Source organism: Pipistrellus kuhlii, unplaced genomic scaffold (genome assembly GCF_014108245.1).
Source record: "Pipistrellus kuhlii isolate mPipKuh1 unplaced genomic scaffold, mPipKuh1.p scaffold_m20_p_14, whole genome shotgun sequence".
Lineage (NCBI taxonomy): Eukaryota > Metazoa > Chordata > Mammalia > Chiroptera > Vespertilionidae > Pipistrellus > Pipistrellus kuhlii.
In genome coordinates, this window is record NW_023425449.1 from 41,956,864 (window position 1) to 41,972,822 (window position 15,959).

A 15,959-nucleotide genomic window follows, 5' to 3' on the forward strand; every position below is an offset into this window, starting at 1 on the left:
CCCTCCACCAGGTTCCCACCCCATCCTCTGCCCTTTCCCCACCCCCCATTGTCCTCATCCATAGGTGCACAGTTTTTGTTCAGTCTCTTCCTGCACCCCCACTCCCCTTTTCCCCGAGAACCATCAGTCCACTCCCCTTCCATACCTCTGATTCTATTATATTCACCAGTTAATATTGTTCATCAGATTTTTTAATTCCCTTGGTTTTTAGATTCACTTGTTGATAGTTACGTATTTGTTGGTCATAATTTTTATCTTTATCTTCTTCCTCTTTCTAAATAACCCCCTTCAGCAATTCATATAATTCTGGTTTGGTGGTGATGAACTCTTTTAGCTTTTTTTTATTTGTGAAGCTCTTTATCTGTCCTTTGATTCTGAGTGATAGCTTTGCTGGGTAGATTATTTTTGGCTGTAGGTTCTTGCTATTCATCACCTTGAATATTTCTTGCCATTCCCGTCTGGCCTGCATGGTTTCTGTTGAGAAATCAGCTGACAATCGTATGGGTGCTCCTTTATAGGTAACTACCTGCTTTTTTCTTGCTGCTTTTAATATTCTTTGTCTTTTGATCTTGGAATTTTAATTTTGGTGTGGTCTTCCTTGGATTCCTTTTGTTTGGGGTTCTGCGGGCTTCCTGGACTTGTAAGTCTATTTCTTTCACCAGGTGGGGGAAGTTTTCTGTCACTATTTCTTCCAGTATTCTTTCGCTATCTTGCTCTCTCTCCTTCTGGAATCCCCATAATTCTGATATTGGTTCGCTTGAAATTGTCCCAGAGGTTTCTTACACTATCTTCAACTTTCTGGATTCTCTTATCTTCTCCCTTCTGCAGAGGAATGTCCTCTGGCTCTTTGTGTTCTAAATCTTTGTCTTGATTCTTGCAATCTTCCAGTCTGTTTTAAGGACTCTGTATAATATTATTTTATTTCAGACAATGTTTTCTTCATTTCTAGTTGATCCCTTATTATTTCTAGTTGCTCCCTTTTCATATCCTCATAGGTCTCATTTATTTTATCGGCCTCTTTTAGGATATTGTTGAATAATCTTATAACTGTAGTTTTGAATTCAATGTCCAATCTTTTCTTTTCCTCCACCTCCTTCCTTTGTGTCCTTCCTCTTGTCTGCATTTTAGTTGTTTCCCTGATTTGATGGAATAGCTTTGTGTGCTAGGTGTTCTGGTAGAGCCCAGTAGCACAGCCTTCCCAGTTACCTGCGGTGGACAGTCTTAGTGTAGCCCTTTGTGGGCTGTGTGTGCAGTCTTGTTGTTAAGCCTTGCTTATTGTTGGTATCACTGGGAAGCGTTGATCTCCAAGCCAATTGGCTGTGAGGATCAGCAGTGTCTCAGCTAGGAGGGCTTCTGTACTCTGCTTGGATAGGGCGGGGTCTCAGGGTGGCGCAGACAATCTTTGGTTCCCTGTCAGTTTCACCTTAGAAAAGTCCTGTTCGCGGAGAGTTTCAGAAGTTTGGTTGCAGGAGCATGCACCTCTTTGGTAAAGGCGCATACAAGCTTTGGATTCTGGCCAGTCCCTCCTTAGAGAAAGCCAGCCTCTGGGAGAGCTTCTGTGCTCAGCCAGAGATGGGGTGGATTCTCAGGTTGGTGCAGATAAACTTTGTTTTCCCTTCGGCTCTTCCCCAAGTCCCACAGTAATGGCCTCTGGCTTCACACACCTCTGAGAGATCTCTGCTCACTGCCTGACAGTCTGGCCTCTCCCTGTCTGTCTATCAGAGCAATAGGGTGATTCTGTTTTCCTCTCGAACAAGAAAGCGAGCTGTGCATTAGCTGTCTTCCCTCTCCCTGCGCCAGGAGTAAGCCAGCAGCAATCTCTGTCTGGCCCTTCCTCTCCGTGCGCCGGGAATAAGCCAGCGCCTTTTTGTGCACACAGTTCTTCGTACCTTCACAGTTCCTGAGGTTCAGTGTGACTTCTCTCTCCTTCCCAGATGGCAGAGCCTCCTCTCAGCTAGCCGTCCGGCGCTTCAGGGCAATGCCTCCTGTTTTCCAGTTCTAAATTCAAATTTGTTGTGGTAGGCTGCATTCGGGTGTCTACCCTATGCCGCCATCTTGGTTTCTCTCCATAACTGTTTTTTTAAAAAAATATTTTTTTATTGAATTTTTACAGAGAGGAAGGGAGAGGGATAGAGAGAAAGCATTGATCAGCTGCCTCTTGCACACTTTCCACTGGGGATGTACCCGCAACCAAGGTATGTGCACTTGACTGGAATTGAACCTGCAACCTTTCAGTCTGCAGGCTGACACTCTATCCACTGAGCCAAACTGGTCAGGGCTGTATAATTGTTGTTTTTTGTTTGTTTGTTTGTTTTTAACATGCATTGAAAGGTGAATTGTATATTTTTGTACACTAAAGGCCCAGTGCACAAAATTCATGCACTTGGGCAGGGGGGTCCCTCAGCCCACCCTGTGCCCTCTTGCAATCTGGGAGCCCTCGGGGGATGTCTGACTAATAGCTTAGGCCTGGTCCCCACGGGTCCAAGTTATCAGTCAGACATCCTTAGTGCCACTGTGGAAGCAGGAGAGACTCCTGTCATCACCGTTTCGCTTGCCAGCCATGAGCCCAGGCTCCTGACTGAGCGATGCTCCCACTATGGGAGCACACTGACCACCAGGGGACAGCTCCTGCATTGAGCATCTGCACCCTGCTGGTCAGTGTGTGTCATAGCGACCGGTTGTTCTGCTGTTCAGTCAACTTGCATATTAGCCTTTTATTATATAGGATATCTATCCTATCTTTTCTTTTTGAGAAGTTACAACTATGCTTAGTTTTATCAATTCCCAAATACCTGGCAAATTTCCCTATTACATTCCAGTGAATATTCAATAAGTGAGTCTCATTAATTATATTATTGCATTATTATTTATGCTTGGTAAATCAAAATTTTAGTTTCTGAGTAAAAATTTTAAGCTGCCATTAGATTCATTTCATAGATAATTTCACAATAAAATTCATAAAGCTGTAACTATAGGTCTAAATTATAACACATAAAATCTAAATTATGAAGAATTCACTTCTTTACCCTGTAAAAAGCATAATTACTTCTTGATTAAAACGTATGCTCCCCCATAAAATTTTAAGTCATCTGGTAATGATGAGCAGACACATTTCTTAACCACAATTGCTTACTGAACTGTAAACAATTGTGCTTTCACTTCTTGAATCCACATTTTTTCTTGCCTTTCACCCAGTTTAAAATATTCTTTGCCAAAAGCCACAATAATTCTAAGCATGAAACAAAAATTTGAAACCCAACCCTTAAAAATAAAAAAGGACTAGACAATACTGACCAGGAATGTTTATCATAGTCCACAGAAATGAGAACAATTAGAAATTAGTGCTGCATGCTAGCTACGTGGGATCAGTGTCAGTGCTACGATCAGGCGTGTCACTGTGAATACTCTGCAGGGTAGCCGTCCTGCTTTGTGAAGGGCGAATGGCACCAGAAGGTCCCCTGTTTTAAGAACTTCAAGTAAGGAAAACATACAAAGGTACCAGAAAGCCAAAGTTTATTTATATAAAACCAGACATGAAGGGGTACTCTGGACTGTTTGTATAAAATTATACGTTGAAGCTCAAACCCTCAGTGTGATTATATTTAGAGATAGGGCCTCCAAGAAATTTAGGCCCTGATCTGATAAGGTTAATGTCCTTATAACAGATATCAGAGGACCCCCCCCCCCCCCCCCCCCCCCGCCACCCCTGCTCTCTCTCTGCTGAGCACAGAGAAAAGTCACAGCCAGAAGGTTATTGTCTAGAAGCCAGAAGGAGAGCTTGCACTAGACCTCAGTCATGGTGGCACCCTGATCTTAGAATTCCAGACTCTAGAATTGTGAGAAAATAAGAGTCTGGTTCAAGTCACCTAGCCTACTGTATTTTGTAATGGGAATGTGAGCTAACTAAGATTTTGGTCCCATGAAGTGAGATGCTGCTGTAATAAATACCTAAAACTATGGATGCAGCTTTGGAACTGGGCAGTGGGCCTAGGATGGAATATTAAGATGCATTCTAGAAATATGGACATTCAAGGTGATTCTGAAGCAATATCAAATAGAAATGAAGAACAGATTATTGAAAACTGGAGGAAAGGCAATTACTATGGACTAATTGTTTGTGTCCCCAAGATTTAATATGTTGAGGCCTTAATCTCCAAGGTGACAGTATTTGGAGGTGAGCGTCCTTAAAGAAAGAAATAACATACAGTCCCGTTAGAATACAGTTAGGAGGGCGTTGTCTATAAACCAAAAAGTTGGTTCTCAGTAGGAACTGAATCAGCTGGCACCTTATACTTAGACTTTGCTGCTTCCATAACCATAATAAATTAATAGCTGTTGTTCAAGTAACAAACTACGAACCATGGTATTTTGTTATAGCAGCTGAATCGACTAAGATAGCAGATTGTGTTGCACTGTGGCAAGGAACTTGGCTGACTTGTAGAAGATAGAACTTGTGAGCCATGAGATCAGATATTCAGCAGAGATTTCTCAATATAACTAGTTAAAAATATATTTTTATTGATTTCAGAGAGGAAGGGAGAGAGAGAAAGAGAGAGAAATCATTGAGAGTGAATCATTGATCAGCTGCCTCCTGCTCGCCTCACACTGGGGATCGAGCCTGCAACCTGGGCATGTGCTATGACCAGGAATCGAACCTGGTACACAGGTCGACGCTCAACCACTGGCTGGGCCCTCTTAACTTCTTAAAGTAAAATACAAGAGGAGAGAGATGTCCTGAAGAAAGAAGGAAGCAGAAGTTCAAGAGCCAGTTCATGTTGCAAAAAATGAGAAAGCATGTTGAGAAGAGAATGCCAAGGTTATGGGCTAAACTATCTCTCAATAAAGAGATAATGGGATTATGTAAGCAGAAGAACTGCTAATTTGTGTTTCTTTGTTTTTTTAATTCTTACCCAAGGACATTCTTCCATTGAATTTGAGAGAGAGGGGAAGGGAAAGGGAAAGACACAGAGAAAATATTGATGTGAGAGAAACACACAGGTTGGAGACTTGTTGGACTTCGGACATTCTACAGGGATGATGAAAGCATCCTTCTTCAAAAAGGGAAGAGTGACCCCAAAGAAAATTACTTCAGAGGTCATCAGGGCTGCCTCTCACCACAGGTCCAGGGGGCAGGGCTGAATATTTCTCCTGGGTTTCAAAGGCTGGGGCCACCTCACTGTGTGAGTCAAAGTAGCCCTCCCTGTCTCGGGGCGTGAGCCTTGGCACACAGACAGAGGGGGAGAGGCCCAGAAGAGCCATGGGGTTGACAGTGCCACCCCTGGTGGACCTGGAGGCAGAGCATGGAACCAAACAGGATTTTTCTTGAGCCTCATAATCCAAGGACATTTGCTTTGGTAGTTTTTGGACTTGCTTGAAATTCCTCACCCCTTCCTTTCTATTTCCTCCTTTTGTAATGGGAATGTCTATTCAGCATCTGCCCCAGCATCGTATTTGGAAGCATTTAATTTGTCTGGTTTCACAGGTTCGCAGCTGTTGAGAAATTTTGCCACAGGATGAGTAGTACCTGGAGTCTCACCAATACCTGATTTTGATGATATTTAGAGAAGATTTTGAAATTTACTTTAGAGTTGATGCCAGAAGTATTTCAGACTTCTGAGGCCATTGTGATGGAATGAATGTAGTTAGAATGTGAGAAAGACTTGAAATTTGGGCCAGGGGTAGGTAGAATGTTATAGATTAAATGTATGTGTCCCCAAAATTCATATATTGAACCCCTAAACCCCAGTGTAGCTGTGTTTAAAGATGGGGCTTCCAAGGAAGGAACTAGATTAAACGAGGTCATAAGGATAATGGCAAGAGGATTAATGTCGTTATATGAATAGACACCAGAGACTCTTCTCTCCTCATGTGCACAAACAGGTCAAGTGAGCACATGGCTGGGTGGTGCTGCCCATAAGTCAGGAAGAGTTCTCTCCAGAAACAGATCATGCTGGCATCCTGACTGCAGGATTCTAGCCGTTAGCAATGTGAGAAAGAAATGGCTGTTGTTCAAAGCACTCGGTCTGTGATGCTTCGTTATGACAGCCTAAAGCGACAAGAGATAGGAGGCTTTCCCAGGTATGAGGCGTATAGGACCACCTCGTATGCATATTGATCCCTTCCACTCTGAGTACCCAATAGGAACGTCTTCTTCATACAAAATGTTCCTCGTTTAAGAAACCTTATTTGAGAGCACTGTAAGTCATGTTTTTGGCTCAGGATTAAAAGGTGTTAAAAAAATCACATTGAAAAGAACTTTTAAAAGGCCATATAGCTAACTAAAGAGAAAATTCAGAAATACTTAAATATCTCTATTTTTATAACCATAACAGCAACTGAAAAATAAAGGTGTTGAGAAAAACTTCAGAAACATAGTCATAAAAAATCACTAACTGTGAAAGAGTACTCTAGAGCCATGATTTTCAACAGGTGTGCCACAAGAATCTCTACAACATGCGCTACCTGACTACTTAGTCGGGGCACTGACCTCTTTTCCCTTAGGCTGTCTTAAAATTAAAACACAACAATAGCTGTCCAGTGTGAATGAATCAGAAAAGTATACCTATTTTTTTTGTCAGATCAGCCAAAATATGTATTTTTTTTATGTGCCGCAGGATTTTAGTAATTAATTTATGTGTGCCAGGAGATGAAAAAGGTTGAAAACCACTGCTGTAGAGTTCCTATCCACCCTTCTCTAAACCAGCGGTCGTCAACCAGGGGTCTGCGGACTACTGGTGATCCGTGAGGCCCAAAGGGTTGGCGACCGCTGCTCTAAACAATCTTGAAGAAGGCTAGAATTGCATGTACACATGCATCAAACATCATACCCACAGAAAGACTGACATGCTGCAAATCTGTGTAGCAAACAGCTAAAATACATTGACTGATGTGCATTCAGTATCCAGAGTATCCCTAGTTCCATGTTATTTTTGATACTCGAATATCAACCTTCACTCCCTCTCCCTTTGTAACAACTATTAATAAAGGACAGTCTAATGAACAACTTTTATTTTATCATTTAAATCATATTAAATTGGGTCAAAATAGGCAAAATTTACAATTAGAGCAATGCATGTCAATAGGAGTACTGCAAATTTTAATCTTGGGTACTATTTCCTTCCAACAACATTGTAACAAACATTAATGAGGAAGAGAGGGGAAAGAAGACGGCAGTTAGGGAGGATGTCTGTGCACTGGTGGGAATGAAGCAGTCATACTGGATGGGACGGGTGTGAAGGTAGGTCTCAGGCTCCTCTTTAAATCACTGTAACAATACAAAAGCAATGCTTCCACTTTTTCCCAACTTTACCAGGCATTTTATTAATCCAAGAACTTATCCTATTTGAGGCTAAACGTTTCCTATTTTGTAACATAAAAGTCTGCCACCGCATCTGTTACGAAAGATAAATTGTAAGCTGGATAAACAACAACCCATTCTTAGATTTGTGCTACATGGACTACCAGACCAGGGCCACCTAGCCTGTCAGCTCACTGCCTCTTGGTGATCTTTCCTGAGAGGTGAGGAAAAGTAAAGTGTGGGCATGTACCTTCAAATAGGTTTCTCTAGACAACAGAATCCCAAATGGAAAACCCATCACTCCTTTGAAAATAAAAATGAGCCAAAGAGGTTTGGAAAACTAGATTGGTGGAAAGGTTAAGATGACATACACAAGATTTCATAGCATGGACAAATGCCAGTATGAAACTGAACCAGGCTATAGGGTAAAAAGACAATTGGTTGAGCAAGCCAAAAACAATGCTGCCTTATCAATATGAATACTTTTCTAAAGGTCAAAAACAGAGTTTCTGACACACAGATAATTTTCATCATTAATAAGGTTCCAATTTAACACTATGAATGGTTATTTATCAACCCAATGAGGAATTCAACAGGAAATATGTTTTACCCACTTCATAATTCATTTGGCACAGGCTAACTTTGCAGTCTTGTTTTTGGATAATTTACAATAGGAGACATACATAAAGAAGACCTGGGGTAGGTGGGATCTGGGTGGGTGGAGGCAAAGGGGATAAAATGGGGGACATCTGTAATACTCTCAACAATAAAAACACATGTTAAAAAAATAAAATAAAAATCCCTTTAAACTCCAGGCCTACCTAAAAACTAATCTTAAAACTATGCAACAGCTATTTTTCATTTCAGGTAACAAAAAAAAAAAAAAAAGAAATGGAAAAAGCATCATTTAATTCTGCTGTATTACCAAACCTCGTTTCATAAATTTTTTATGTAGAAAAATTCACAAGAAATAATTTATTTCTAGGAACGAAGGAGAAAAGGTGGACAAAAGCAGCTAAGGTGTGACAGATACATTAGCCAGAGAGTTGAGTTTGGTATTTAGTATCCCTTCCTCTATTTTCAGGTTCTATCGTTATTTCAATAAAATTATAAAAACAACCTGGCATTTAGAAAGTCAAGTATGAACTCTTCACTCTTTGGTTAACTTCCACCTAAAATGATCCCTGGAAATTATAGTCATTTAGGACATGAAATCACAGCTCCAACAGTAGACAAAATAATATCACAGTTTGCTTCATGACTTGAATAACTCAGCCACGAATAGTCATGTGAATTCTTTTCGCCCACGGCTACAAAGAGCCATGTTAAATACCACTGCTGCACTGAACTGTGGCTATGGATATAAAAGAAACAACAAAATGCAGCTCTGGCGCTGTGCTGGCTTTCTGGTTTACTGGGCAGAGGGGACCTGGAGGCAGTCCAGAGACAGGAGGGGAAGCTGAGAAAAGGAACTGCCACAGGACCGCTCCAGCCAATTCAGAGCTAACAGTGTCCTTTCCGCTGAAGCAAAGGTTAATAAATTAAGGTGAATCAAAGAGTTTTTAAAAAATTTAAATGGCGAGATCAACCAAAGGACTTGTATGCATGCACATAAGCATAACCAATGGATACAAGATACTGGGGAGATGGGGTGAGAGAGTGTGCTGGGGGGGAAGGGAAGGCCAGGGGAAGAATGGGGGAAAAAGGATACATATGTACTACTATTTATAATACTTTAAACAATAAAATAAATTAAAAAAAAATTAAATGGCCTTTGAACTACAAACTAACAAACTTTCTTCAATCCATGTCATTCTTGTTTTGTAAACTTAAACAAACATACATATTTTAAAACATGTCATGTCAAAAATCCCCTATGTGCCCACAGACACTAAAGATTTTAAAAGGCATAAAACATTGTCAAACATAGGCCACATTAAAGGTAGAGTTCATACTTACACTCCATTCCTAGCTTTAAATATACAATATTAAGAGACTTAGGTTAAAGAAATGCATTTTCAAATAATTACTTTTCAATTAAATTGACTCTTACTTATCAACCAACTTGATTTGGTAGGAATGATCACCCTAACATTTTCTACCTCAAGTTACTATTTAATTATGAGAAAATAGTGCATCAAGGAAAGCAGGTAAACCTTCTAAATACATACGTAGCTACAGAGAATTCCTTCCTGATCATACTCATGTTTCTCTATAGAAAATATTGGCCCTGACATTCCTTCTTCCTCTCTTGACACCTGAGTGGCAAGTGTGGAACGTGACTCCGTCTCAGGAGCTCCCAGCCTCATAGGAGCCCCTGGAAAACAGTGAGAAAGGCAGGCGCCAGGGACCCCTCAATAGGTGCCACAGCCACTCCTGGGTGGGCCAGGGGGCTACTGAGGCAGTGTTCACACAGTCTCAGTATCAGGAGCATAGAAACGCACATGTAAGGTTCACAATGGGAACAAGGAGAGCTTCAGGAGTGCCTAATGGGTACATTGGTGGTACAGAGTCAAAACCACGTCTCAGAGTGTAGTGTGTCCACAGCTAACCATGCTCAGGATGAAGAACTCTGCGTTCCGAAAACTGCCTCACTGAAAAACCAGTCTCCTCAGTGAAGTTTTCACTTACAGACACAAAGGTTTACATCTTTCACATAAGTAAAATTCAGGGTGGAAATCTCTACCACTTCATATTTCCTTCCCATCTTAATTGTAAGAATATATATTTTATCTTGACAAATTACTAGTACTTCTTTTATAAAAGGAACCAGGGGCCCAGTGCACAAATTTGTGCATTTGAAAGGAACTATGGGCTGCAAGGCTGTGGTGGGTATAGGGGTGGGTCTTGGCCCATCTTTGTGCCCCTGCTCGGCCCCTGCTCCCACTGCCTCTGTTCCATGCGCTGACACCTGCTGATGGTGCAGAGCAACTGGAGCTGGTGCAAGCAGCAAGTACAAGTGGGGCGGGTACTATCAGTGGGTGTGAGCGGTAGCTGCTGCCTCAGTTGGCCCTCAGGAGCAGGGTGAGGTGGATAAGCCCTCAGGTGCGATTGGGACCGGCAGTCACCGCTTGCACCTGATGATGGCGCCAAACGATCTGGACAGGCACTGGGCACTGGCAGCTAGTGAGAGTGGGGCTGGCACCAGCAGCAGGTGTGAGCACTGGGCAGGAGCAAAGACTTTTCAGTAACCACCAGAGTCTCGCCCCAATGACAGCGACTGGCACCCCACCTTGATCTGACACCCCTGCTCACCTGCTCCACCATCCCTCTGTGGCCCATGCCCACCATGTTCTGAACTCTGCTGCCAATGCCCATCATGTTCCACATGAGCCCTCTGGTGGTCAGCACATGTCACAGTGACCAGTTGTTGGGGTGTTCTGTTATTTGGTCTATTTGCATATTAGCCTTTTATTATATAGGATGTTTAAAAAGAAACTCTGTCCCAAAACCTTTTCCAGTGATGATCTTTGTTAACAATTCTCAACAATTTATTTTACAATATTCACAAATATTTCCAAACTATCATATAGTATGAAGAAAGCCTAGAAGCTTGAATTAAGTGCTTTGGGGCATGTCCAATAAAATAGTCTTTGAGGAATAATTAATTGCAGTCATTCTCCTTTACAATTCCTGAGGAGTAAATGCTTTATTTCCTCTGGCTTTGTTTCCTGTCTGATTTTCCAAACAGTAGTCTATAAGTAAAATTTTATAGGCATTATTAAGACATCCTCTAGTGTAAAATACTGTTTTGTTTCCTTCTAAAGAATAAAGTTTTACTATTTTAAGTAAAAAGGCAAAAAAGAATTAAATTATAATTTCTGATAGGGTTAACTCTATCAGTGATAAGTTCATATTTGCTGCTTTTCAGAATTTTGAATGAATGAAAATATGGATAAAAAAGGGAGGTTCTATAGCATGTAAACTCACAGGGTGATCTGATCATAAATTTCTCAATGGGCAGGTCATGGTAGCCACATCACAAGTCTTTAATTTACTGAAGATAGAGGGTTTTATGCCAGCCAGCATGGCTCAGTGGTTGAGTATCAACCTAGGAAACAGGAAGGAGGTCACAGGTCAATTCCGTCAGGGCACATGCCTGGATTGTGGGCTCAATCCCCAGTGTGACACACAGGAGGCAACCGATCAATGATTCTCTCTCATCATTGATGTTTCTATGTCTCTCTCCCTCTCCTTTCCTCTCTAAAATCAATTAAAATTTTTTTTTAAAAAAGAGAAGTATTTAAGAAAGTCTTTTCCATTGTTCTTGTGCATATGAGTTAAAATATCTTTGTCAGAAGTAATATCCCTGTAAGGTATAGCCACCTTTAAGAAAAAAATATAATCTTATTAAATATCCTATAATCAGATTCCTACCTTGCTTTCTCTCATCCTCATGCAAAATTCCTTAATCACAAATGCAGAAAAGAAGCGGCAAAACTATTATTCTATGGAGCACTTGAAATCTTGCTCTCTGGCATACGTTATCTGTTTGGCTCAAATAAACTCTTTTAAAAAGTCTCTATAGGTTTGGATGCTCTTATGTCGACAAAAGAAATAAGCAATGAAGTAAAACACAAATTAAAGTATTACTCTGAAAAACATAAAAAGAAATATGTGCTAATTTACTGCATTTCCCTAGTGAGTTAAAAAATCCTAAATTTAATAGAAAATGTATTACTATTATTTGGATACTGGGATACTTGCTTTATAAGTACTTGTTAAGCTGCATATCTATGCTTTCTGTACTTTCTCTTTTGTATCATATTTTAAAACAAAACAGTGATTTAAGGAAAGCAGGATTCAGTCCAAGAAGGCAGAGTAGGTGGAGGTTGCATTCACCTCCTCCCATTACTGTATCAAAACTACAACGATATTACAGCACAATCAGCCTGGAGAACCATCTGAAAACTAGCTGAACAGAAAGCTTGTATCTAAGGACACAGAGAAGAACCCATGTTGAGACTGGTAAGCGCAGAAACAAGAAACAGGCTGACCCCACACCCACATGTGGGCAGTTGAGAATCAGAGGAATTTCTCAGCTGCAAAGGCCCCCAGGGAAGTGAAGGGTCTCAACTTCATGCTGGGAAGAAAAGCCCACATAACATCTGGCTGTGAAAACCAGCAGGGATTCTGCCCTATGAGAAGGAAGGCTACTGGAAACCCAGGCATCCCATTAAAGAACTTGCACGATAGGGGAAGGTGAGGGTGATGGGGAGAGATCAACCAAAGGACTTGTATGCATGCATATAGGCCTACCCAATGGACACAGACCCAGGGGGTGAGGGCATGACTGGGGGGGATGGGAGGGACTAATGGGGGGATGAGGACACATATATATATAATAACTTAATAAAGAAAATTTAAAAATTAAAAATAAAATAAATAAAAATAAATAAATGAAATAAAAACTAAGAAAAGGAAAAAAGAACTTGCACGCAAACTGGCTCACAGGCATTCCTACTGGACTCTGGAAAAAGGCAGTGGCTTGGAGGGAGCCAGTTATACAGGAAGAGAGTCAGCTGTGTGGCTTCGGGGAAAGGCCTAGAGAGGAATACCTGCCAACGTCCCTGTGGTGAATCCCTCTCCTGCGGCACTCAAAGATGCATTCTTTCCTGGGTCAAGTACTATCCCCTCAGAGCACTAACTGTCTCCCCCACCCCCCACCCTCCGACTCCAAGGGCCCCCCAACCCTACTCACTCAAGGCTATAAGTTCTGCCAGTAGCAACTAGCCTAGGGGCCATATTGCAGTGTATCCTAAAAATCTCTCCAAGCATTCAAGCAAGCTTGGGAGGTGGGGAGTGGGGATGGAGAGAGGGAAGGGGTGCCAGAGACACACAGAAGGAAACAGAGTTGAGTAGCTTTAGGGCAAGGGCTGCCTTCCAGCACACAACAGGTATAACTGCTCCTGTTGAGCCCTCCCTCGAGATGGCAAAATCATGATCTGCTTTAGCCAGATGTACTCTACTAGCCTCCCCCTGACAACGCCTTCAGTCCCCTCCACAGTACAAAGGTCCCCATGTCCTGGCTGGTGATGGCTGGCCTCAAAGTACTCTGACACTTCTGTTGAGTGGCCTCCGCTTTGGTGACAACTTTGAATATATAGTAACCTCTTGGACTATATTCACCCTTCCCAGGTGTCTCCCTGCATTCTTTTTTTTTTTTTTTTTAAATATATTTTATTGATTTTTTACAAAGAGGAAGGAAGAGAGATAGAGAGCTAGAAACATCGATGAGAGAGAAACATCGACCAGCTGCCTCTTGCACACCCCTACTGGGGATGTGCCCACAACCAAGGTACATGCCCTTGACCGGAATCGAACCCGGGACCTTTCAGTCCGCAGACCAACGCTCTACCACTGAGCCAAACCGGTTTCGGCTCTCCCTGCATTCTTGTCATTTATAATTGAAGAAGAAATAAAGATTTCCCAAACAGGAAAAAACTAAAGGAGTTCATCACCACCAAATCAGTATTATAAAAATAAAGAGGCTCCTTGAAGAATAAGGGAACCCCAGTGGTGTGGTTCAGTTGGCAGGGTATTATCCTGTGCACCGAAAGGTGGATGGTTTGATTCCCAGTCAGGGTTCATGCCCAGGTATGGGCTCAGTCTCTGTTAGGGGGCACAGAGGAAGCAATCAATTGATGTTTCACTCTCACATCAATGTTTCTCTCTCTCTCCCTTCCATTCTTTCTAAGAAATCAAGAAAAAATATTTTAAGAAATAAGGGGAGGGGATCTTAATATAAATAACAAGATTGTAATAACTATGTACCTATGAATACTTTAAATGTAAATGAATAAAATGATCTAATCAAAAGATAAAAGGTATCTGAATAAGAAAACACGACCCATACATATACTGTCTACAAAGACCTACATCAGATCAAAAGACACAAACTGCCTCAAGGCAAAGAAAAAGAAAATTATTGGGGTAGCAATAATTATAAAAAAAAAAAAGCAGACTTTAAAAGAAATAGAGATAAAGAAATTACATAATAATAAAGGTGTAAATGCAAAAAAAGGATATAATCCTTGCAAACATTTATGCGCCCAACATAGGAACACCTATATAAAAGCAAATATTGATGTACATAAAGAGAGAGGGTCACAGTATACCATTACAGTAGGTCACTTGAACACTCCATAGACATCAACGGAGAGATCCAGACAGAAACTCAACAAGGAAACAGTGGTCTTAAAGAACATATATTCCAGGCAAATTTATTTCAGATTTTTATGCCATAATTTTTTACCCATGATCTCAAATGCCAGTGCAATCCTTACCTGAAAGTGTCTTTTGGTAAGAAACACACTGATGTCTCCACAAGGAAATGGCAGATCTTTCTCGATTCTGCAGTCCACTGAGTCTTTCTGCTAGCCCGCCTCTGTTTAATGAATTATAATATATTAAGTTTACCTAAAATAAAAGCTTCAGAATTGTTACAACATCTACATATTTTACCCTCCAAAAGGAGACAAATAGATAAAACAGTCAAGTTTTAACTTATTTGACATTACATTCTTTTCCTCCTAGGTCAGTAACCCACTTCTTAAAGATTCCTTGGAAGCTCAGTTTTCTGATTCATAGAAATATGTGCTATTCTCAGATCAGTTTGACTTCCTTTCCTTCTTTCTTAGTTTACTTATTCCGTAAATATGTACCGATTAGTCCTGTTCTACATAGCAAAGTGCTAGGTGCAAGGGATACAAAAAAAATCAATGAGCTATGCCAATGAGCTATGCCAATGGGTAGAGAGGGACTTATTATCTGTTCAGCCAACAGTGAGAAATAGTTAAATGTAAAGTTGGTTCAGAATTGTAGTCAATAATAAAACCTGATAGGTAGAATAGTTTCTGTAAGAGAATTTAGGTGTGGGCTCATTATTTGTCCAAAAGAGATAATTGAATATTAACCACAAACACATAGCAAGAATACCAACATCTCAAAAACAGGAAAGTTTTCATGTATTTCAGGGAGATGACTGGTAACAATGAACATACAGGCACTTCACAAAAGCCCTTACCTATCAATTAATACTATATATACATTAATATATTTTTAAATACATATAAGCATATTTACATATATATTTTTGATTTAGAGAAATCAGCAGTTATTAACACAGCTATGACCTCAAGACAAATCAAGATTACTATTATGACTTCATGCAACATAATCTATCAGTGTTTTGTCTGATTATGAACCAGTTCACCAATTTGGTGACCATCTCACTAAATTATCTTATTTTAAGGTAAAAAGAACAGATATTAATATCTACCTCATACATGATATATCAGAGTTGAAAGAGAAGATAATGAAATTCACCAATATTACAGAACTAGCCAGATAAGTAAATAGTTGTTGAAACCAGAAAGAACTTAACACTCTATACTCTTTCTACAATAATTTACATATCACTTTTAATATATTATATATATACATATATATATATATTATCATTACTACCTACTTTGTTTTCCCATAGGCACTTGTTTTTCTATAAGCACCAGTTATTTCTGAATGTGTGTTAAATTTTTAAAAAATTCGCATACAAACATACCAAAGAACCTCTACTTTACATATGTCTACCTCTACATAATATATGTAAACTCTTCACATATAATTCTGTTTATGTGAAGTAACTCATGTATACTCCTGC

The 15,959-nt window shown here is 40.4% G+C and overlaps 1 protein-coding gene across 5 annotated transcripts in view; it reads right to left on the minus strand.

Moving 5' to 3' along the window:
* The window catches only part of SPIDR (scaffold protein involved in DNA repair), a 244,793-nt gene that overhangs the window by 143,024 nt on the left and 85,810 nt on the right, over positions 1 to 15,959 (minus strand). For all 5 annotated transcript variants that reach the window (XM_036437422.2, XM_045581533.1, XM_045581534.1 and 2 more), the window contains one exon: positions 14,584 to 14,684. In XM_036437422.2, the coding sequence (XP_036293315.2) occupies positions 14,584 to 14,684 (101 nt within the window). The remainder of the gene's footprint in view (positions 1 to 14,583; positions 14,685 to 15,959) is intronic.